The 7,977-nt window shown below is 50.1% G+C and overlaps 1 protein-coding gene across 2 annotated transcripts in view; it reads right to left on the bottom strand.

Annotated features, from left to right (window-relative positions):
• Nucleotides 1–958: 958 nt before the first annotated feature.
• Nucleotides 959–7,977, bottom strand: part of NPRL3 (NPR3 like, GATOR1 complex subunit) — a 44,311-nt gene continuing 37,292 nt past the window's right edge. For both annotated transcript variants that reach the window (XM_071571107.1, XM_071571108.1), the window contains 3 exons: nt 7,690–7,879; nt 6,378–6,570; nt 959–1,698 (listed from right to left, as the gene is read on the bottom strand). In XM_071571107.1, coding sequence (XP_071427208.1) covers nt 1,533–1,698; nt 6,378–6,570; nt 7,690–7,879 — 549 coding nt within the window. In that variant the 3' untranslated portion in view covers nt 959–1,532. The remainder of the gene's footprint in view (nt 1,699–6,377; nt 6,571–7,689; nt 7,880–7,977) is intronic.

Below are 7,977 nucleotides of genomic sequence, written 5' to 3'. Positions count from 1 at the left end.
TTTAAAAACTTGATGTCCCCATCCCATGAAAACCCTGTTTGGCCCCTTCTGAGCAGCCCTTGTTCTGCTGAGCTCAGTGGCTCACCTCGAGGTGCTGGGGCTGGTTGGGACTGGGGCTCTACAGCGTTGTCAATCCAATTTTTAGGTAAATATGGCTTTTCCGCCTCTCTACCATCCTTGCTTCCAGCTGCAGATTCACTGAAAGGACTGTGAGAGAGCAGCTGTACCTCCCCCAGTGCCTTGCTGCTGGTAGGTAAGTTAGATAAAGCTCCCAGTTCCACCCAGTTTGTGTGGGCAAGGGAAGCTGCTCCCAAGAGCCTGCAACTCTGGGAAAAACTCCAGCTGCTGTGTGTGATGTAAGGGAAGGACTTAAGGAGGAGCCTGACAATCTTTTAACAGCAGACCTCTGCAAGCTGCCACCGTGGAGGTAAAGCTGTCCCACCCCTTTCCCTGGGCACGCAGCAGAGAGCAGGGAACAGTGGCCAGGGTGAGGTGACAACAGCTCCTGCCACCCTCAGGACCAAGACTGTCACCTCTTGTTCAGGCTCTGGCATGGCTGGAGGAGCAGTCCCAAACCACACCAGGAAACACAGCCCTGTACAGACCCCCATCTCGTTTTTCTTGGGATAGCTCTAACCCAGGCCAGGATCCCAGTTTGGTTTCCTGCATCCACAGCCATGCTTGGGTGAGGGGAATGGAAGGACCAAACAAGCACTAGGGGACAATCCCAAGTGCCCTGAGCACCAGCCTCTGGTCAGGTGGAACAGATCCATGCACCAGCAGCTTGGGCACTCATTCCAGTCCTGCTCAGCAACCAAGCTCCCACCCCCAGGCAGAAACGAAACCCTGAAAACCCCGGAGCACAGAGGCTGCCCAGTGACAGCCCAGCTCCAAGATGACACTTGGGAACAGAACACTGGGGTGAGGAAAGAACAAGCTGTGACACAGTAAGTGAGTCATTCATGAAACAGTTTACTTGTGATACTTTACCTTCCTGTCCATGTCCTCACTGCTGCCAGGTAACAATGATCAAACAATTCCTCAGTGCCCAGGGTCATCTCCCCATAACCCAGGCCAGCTCCACTGTGCCCTGGAGCAGAGGCCATGCATGCTGTGCTGTGGGGACAGGCTGCTCAGGGCTGAGTGCCCCAGGAGTCATGTTGGAGAGCACAGGAAGCACCTCTGATGCACCAGGGTCCCCCCGAAGGTGACATTCTGTCGGCAGTGCCACAGCAGAACTCTTCCTGTCCTGCTCTCCCAGTCCCTGGGGCAGCAGGGCCAGGGAAGGACTGTGAACATGGCATGGCAGGAATGCAGGCTGAGCAAGCACATGGTGTCCTGCAGCAGGCCCAGAGCCTGGCCCACAGTGGCCTCCTCTGTCACCACAGGGAGCAGGTGGGACATGGAGGCACACGGGGAGAACCTGCTCTGTCACGTGCGAGCAGAAACCAAAATCACCTCCTTCAGCTGTTAGGCATCTTCCAGTCTTCAGCATGGAGAGCTTGGCAGGTTCCCTTCCCGTGCCAGCAGAGTCACTTCAGGAGGGACTGGAAGACGGAGATGACGGGGTCCTCATGGCTGGTGACCACCAGCACACTGCGGAACTTGTCGAACAGCATCAGCAGCTGCGAGCGCCGCATGTTCTCGTTGTACATGATCTCCTCCAGGTGGTGCCGGCCGCGGAAGTAGTGCAGGAGCCTGGGGAAGGAGAGCCAGGGAGGCACGTGGGCCACAAGCACCTGCACACAGCTGGAGCCCAGACTGCCACCCCCAGGCTTCCTCTCATGGGATGCAAATCAGGAGGTGTTTGGGTTGTGTCCCTCATTTACATGAAGAGTGAATTAAATCATGCCTAGCACAGAAACCTCCTGGAAAAGTGGGGGCTTTGCCAAGGTCCTCCTTAGATCAAGGGGTTTCCTAGCCTGTGGCATTTCCCAAGATTGTCAGTTTTCAATGTAGTTATAACTTCAGAAAGTGAAGAAGCACAAGTGCCAACAAGCCTTGAGAAGTCAGGATGCAGCAGATTTACTTCTGCACTCTCCTAGCTGGTCCTACAATGCCCTTCGTCACAGCTCTGCATCAAAGGCCTGGGTACCTACACTGGCTTTTGGAATTAAGAGCAAATTTTCCCTCAAAACAGCCCAGGGGGCTTAATAAGTACAGGTTTGGGGTTTGGGCAGCTTGGGTTAGGTGGAACAGTCACAACAGGGAGGTGGAAATTTTGAGGACAAGCACCACAGAGAAGCTCTGGTAGTCTTAAGCCCCCAGACCCTGAAGCCTAAGCTCAAACTATCCTTGTTTCTTGAATTCCCAGTTCTCCTTAAATACAGACAGCACAGATTTGCTGGCCATCCATATGCTACAGCCATCAGACAACCTCAGCCCTGCATAGGCAATCACGGCTCCAATTTGCTGCTCAGTCCTTTGTCTCACCCTCCCAAATGTCACAGCCATCCTGCACGTGTCACTCAAATACTCCCACCCATCAAGGCCCAAATGCCAGAATCCCCTTCCAGCTCCACAGACATATGTGCATCCACATGTGTTACACATCACACTCTGCACTCGAGCTCGTGTTCCATTACCCATCTGCAGCCTCATGCCAACTGACAGTAAAACTGAGTGGGGATGACCTGATCTGTTTTCCAATCCATTCATACAGCCCTAATGCAGGATCAGCCCTAAAACACACCAAGGAGCCACTGGAGCATTCCTGCCTGTTCTCACATGGCAGCAGGATGGGGCCTCTCGTGCCTTCCCTGGCTGCCTTCTGCTGCTCAGGCTGGGCACTCTTGTCACCAACCAACCTTCACAGGTGACTGGAGAGGAGTCACTGTGCAACAAGTCTCCCTCCATCACACCCTCCCTCTACACTGCACAGGAGGTTTCACCTCTGGGCCACTGCCACCTGCATTTCTCTGCTCCCCAGTGTGCCATGTCGCTCCTCTCACCCGCTCCTGTTCCCCACAGAGCTGCTTGTGAGCTCAGAGCAGGATCCTCACTGCCTCATCCCTGCTGGCAGTCCCAGCATGCTGCCAGTTCACTTCTGCTCCTCTGCCAGCTCCCCAGGCTGGAGAACACAACTGCTGCCTCTCTGTACCTGCAGCACAAACACAGACTGACAAGCTCTGCTCTTATGTACCTCCTCCCCTGGGACCATGGCAACCCTGTGCACTGAGAAGTGGCCATTCCCAGGGACAGTGTCAGTTCTTGTGTGTTTGTGTCAAAACCAGACTATTCCCTGAGGTATCAACAGATATTATTTTTATCTTCTAACTTGTATCACTGTTCCCAAAGGGATTTCTGTGTTCCCTCCCAGCCCATGTGCTCACCTCCTGCCACACTTCAGTTCTGTGCAAATGGTGCCACCTGGTTTGCAACAGCAACACAGACTGAGCAGTTTTCCAATAAATAAATAAATCCATCCTATATTGAAAAACTTTGAATTTGTCATGGGTCAAAATGAAATACTTTCCACTCCAATAAAAGCTTGGGAGGATATTAAAGAGTATCACAAAAATGCCAGCTGGAAGACACCTCCCAAGTCTAGTCCAGCATCCTGCTCCAGCAGGACTATTGCCAGTGCTGTGGATTTTTCTAGCCAAGCTCAAACCCTTCAGAGATAGAGATCCCCCCACATGCTTGGGCAGTCTATCCTGGGCTGCACCACCCTCCCAGGGGACAGGTTTTCACAAAAGTCCAACTAGAATCCACACAGCTCTACTTGGGGCCCACAGCTCCAGTGAAGATGGGCACTACCTTCACCTTCTTGAACAATAGACATTTATGAGACACAAACAACACAAGATGGCACTTCTTAGGGCAGTGGCACTGCAGTCGAGTCCCTCTGAAGCTGCACAGATGTATGTGCTGACAGATGTGCAGATCCACATGCAGTGACAGAAGGTTATTGCTTTCCATTGCTCATCACTGTTCTCCCCTCTTCAAGTTGTAAGAGCTGCCCCTCTAACAGCACTAAAAAACCTCGCAATTATCTCAGACTAATCATTCAAACAGAATTAGCTTATTCCTGGTCAAGGAGATGCCCCTTCCACAGCAGTGCTTGAAAATGGAGCAGAAATGTCCACAGCTTGGTGCTGCCAATGAGCATTCCTGAGTAAAGGATCTCACCTCCCCATCTAAGAGCAAGAAAAATAAATCCTGAAAGCAAGTCCACACCCATGGCTTGGGAGAGAAGCCATGAGTGAAGCCTCAAACTTCTTCAGTCTTCAAAAGCACTGCTTAATGTGCAGTGAGGAATGCTTTGTGTACATTACTGCAGATCCAGCTCAAAAAGAACTTGTCTCCTTCTTAAGCCTGTTCTGGAAGGACATGCCAACCCTCCTCCAGCTGCACCTCAGGAAAGAACTCAGATTTCAAGTCCCATTCAGTGTTACAATGCTGGAGCCAAGTTCAGTATTCCTTATTTCCCCTTAAGGTCTGTGCCTTGCACAGCCCTGGACAGGTACCAGCACTTTGTGCTGTCTGTGTAACGAGGAACAGGCTCAGAGGCATCAGCACAGGAAAATGCACTGGGCTGAACTTCCCTGCTGTGCTGCAAACAGCCCATCCCTTTATGTGCACACACAGCCCCGTGGAAGGGCAGCCCCAGGGTATTTGGGGCACTAGTTGTGCATTTGTAGCGCTTTGCTCTGGGAGGCAGCTGAGACAGCAGAGCTGTTTGCCAGGGCACAGAACCCACTGGGCTGCTGGTCCTCAGAGGGGAGGAAAGGAAGGGCTGGTGCAGCACCTCCATAGGGTCCTTCACTGCTGCTTCTCACCCTTTGACTGAGAGCAAGACATTTACCCAGACACTCATTTTTCATGATTATGGCACAAAAAGAGAGAAAACACACCCACAACCTCCAAGTTATGGTGTCTCATAAAGCCACTGGTAACTAAGAAGGTCTTGCATGAACATTTCTCTGTGTGCCCACAGGACCCATCTGTTTATTGAATCTCCTCCCTTCCTCACTGTTCCTAAGAGCACCCTGAGCATGTGGCAATTCACTGTACACTGGAAATTCAGACCCAGCAGGGCCATCCTGGGGATCTGCAAAAGAACCTGGAGCAGGAGCAAACTGCAAAATTAACATCACTCAGCTGCCTGGTTACAGCAGCTGCTTTCACAAAGGAATCAGAGTCATTTTTTGCATCTGCAATTCCAAAGCTTTTTCAAATGGCTGTTCTACCCAGATGAGGGAAGTGAGAGGGGAGCAATCATGACATCCTTTCCTCTCCCTAGGATAAACAAGAATCTGCACTGGCACTGAACTGGTCCAAAGAGTCCCCCACAAATTCTGTCTTTAGATATCATTAAATATAACTTTGGTTTTACTTGCTTTTCTCACTGGTTTTGTAATGACTTGGCTGGTAATAAGGAAAAAAACACTTCAGATTTCTCAAATGGCCAAAGTGTTGCCTCTCAATCAGAGAATATCCTCTGAACAGTTGCAGAAGATGAAGGAGACAAGTAATTCAGAGAGCAGTAACTACCCACAAGCTTTGAGAGCTCTGTCCAAGTCCCTGAGCTGCACTCTGCTGCAGACAAGGGAAGTGCTTCCCTCCTACTGCAGTTTCCTTGGGCTGCCTGACTATCCAGCCTGGGGTGAGAACCAGGTTTTCAGGGGATTACCAACTGAATCGTGAGTACTGAAGAGCTGCAGCACTTGCCTCGGGTGGTTTTCTGCTCCCCAAGTATGAAAACCAGTGAAAGTTGCATTCCAGTGATGCCACTGTGTTTTGCAATCCTTGGAGACAAAAAGCATTTCCCCCCTTCCCTCCTTCCCAGATGGCTGCTTAGGAAGTCATTCTGCTTTTCCCACGTGCAGAACCACATCGTGCCTGTTTTTGTTGTGTGGAAATTTGTAACAACAAACTGTGTGCTGCTAATCACACACCCTGATGCCTTTAACCTAATTAACCTCACTTAATGAGCTCTCATCACTGCAAAACACACCTTGAAACGTTCACAGACTGCTCTGCAAAAGGATTCAGGCTCTTTGTCTCACATTTGCATGGAGTTCACAAACCTTAAAATCAACAGACACAAAAGGGCAGCACCAGCATCACTGGGTTTTCACTGTGCCTGCCCAGAAGGGCTTTTCAGGCTGTGCAGTTTTGTGTCTGCCACGTGTGGACACAGGAAAACTGGCAGGCAAACAGTGAAGTCCAACCTCATCCCTGCTGCTCCTTCACACATCCAGGACCTGTTAACAAGTGTTCTCATGCCACATGTATTAGTTTTGTCAACAACTGCTGTGCACAGATGAAACAGCTATAAGGGGAACAAACCCAAAAGAATTTCTCCTCCAATCCCCAGGCTAACAGGATTTGCTCAGTCCACACCACTCAAGATTGCATCTTGCACTCCTCACCTTGCAAACATGCGAAGATCCTCGGGATTTTGGGCAGCAGGGACATTCAGGATCGCTTCCCGCTCATGTTCCAACAAGCTGGCCAGGAGATTCTCTGTCATCCTTTTATTTAGGGGTGAGTCCCCACCAGGTATCAACTCAGCACTGGAATTATCCATGCTAGGGCTTGTCAGAGTCATGTCATCACTACTGGCTATCAGGGGAAGAGAGAGACACAGCAGATTTAAATTCCTCAGCACAATGATGCAAAGATTACCAACTCAGGCTGTTCCTGTGCAGCCTTTCCAACAAATCCCTGCAGATTTGGGGAGCAGAGAGAGTGGCTCTCGAAATGCTCCATGAATCTGCAATTAGTCATATGACAACACAGCGATGTTCTCAATGGGAAATTCAAATGTTTCAACGAAGTCATCAATTTCTGTGGAAAACTGCACTTCTGGAGACCATAAACAGTCCATAAAAAACATCTGACAAGAAAATTCCCAGCCAGCCCTGCTGGAATACCGTGAAGTGGTAACATGAAAAGCCTAATAAGCACAGAAGGTGGGAGCAGGCAGAAAGGCCAGGAAGCAATATCCTCTTGTGAGTGAGCCAGAATAAGCAGATCACAGACTTATCTGACTCACATTCCAAGATTTCTGCCCTAATTCATGAGTTCTGCAAAGCTCAGAGTTCCACAGAGGATCTCTCCCCATATTCCACCTCAGTGGTATTCTGAGAACACTGCTCAGAACAGCACAGGCAGGAAAGTTTGGGGATTTCAGCATTGCATCTGACTCATGCTCTTGAAAACATGTTTTCCTGGAATCACCCCAAAGAATGGCACTGAGATTAAAGAAATCAGGAGACAGAAATCAATCACTTGTGAGAACAAGAGGCTGCTCTGTGTCTCCTCAGGTGGCTCTACAGCCCACAGAAAGCAGTGCTGCCTGAACCTAATTCTCACAGTTTTCCTCCTCTCCTGAAAACCAAAGTTTGGGCAGTGACAGAGATGCAGCCAGAGGGACACAGGGGTTACTGCTGAGAGCAGCAAGGGAGGAGAAAGTTGCTTTGGAAAAAAATAGAAGTACCTCTCATAAAAATCTTTTACATGACCAAATGGGAACTTGGCAAATTGCAAAGCGTTACTTCTTTCTAAAAAAGAATTCAAGGTCTAATAGTCCTTAAGGCTTTCACCAGTGCCCAGCTGTGAATTTAAGAAAGGCTGGACCTAATTAGCAAGCACTCCAGCAAGAGCAGTTGTCTTGGCAGCAGCAAGGGAAGCTCTAGGAGTGAGCTGGAGCCTGAACAGCAGAGACAAGTGTGCTCATACTTGGAGAACCAAAGCTGAGAGCGTTGGGGGTGCTTAAACTTCGGCCTCCAACCCTGGCAGTGAAGGGCATGTCCTCGTCCTGGGCTCGGACATCCTCCTCGTTGGGGGGCACCATCAGGCACACGTAGGTGTGGAGCTGGATAAGGAGCCTGTGCTGGAGCATCCATATCACCATCTGGATGAGCTGGGTCTGCAGAGGGAGAAAGGAGGGATGAAACACCCAGGAAATGAAATACAGGGCGAAAACAATGCACAAAGGTCAGACTTTGTGACTAACGAGTCAATGAG

Source organism: Pithys albifrons, chromosome 16 (genome assembly GCF_047495875.1).
Source record: "Pithys albifrons albifrons isolate INPA30051 chromosome 16, PitAlb_v1, whole genome shotgun sequence".
Taxonomy (NCBI): domain Eukaryota; kingdom Metazoa; phylum Chordata; class Aves; order Passeriformes; family Thamnophilidae; genus Pithys; species Pithys albifrons.
This window is presented reverse-complemented; position numbering and strand designations above follow the sequence as displayed.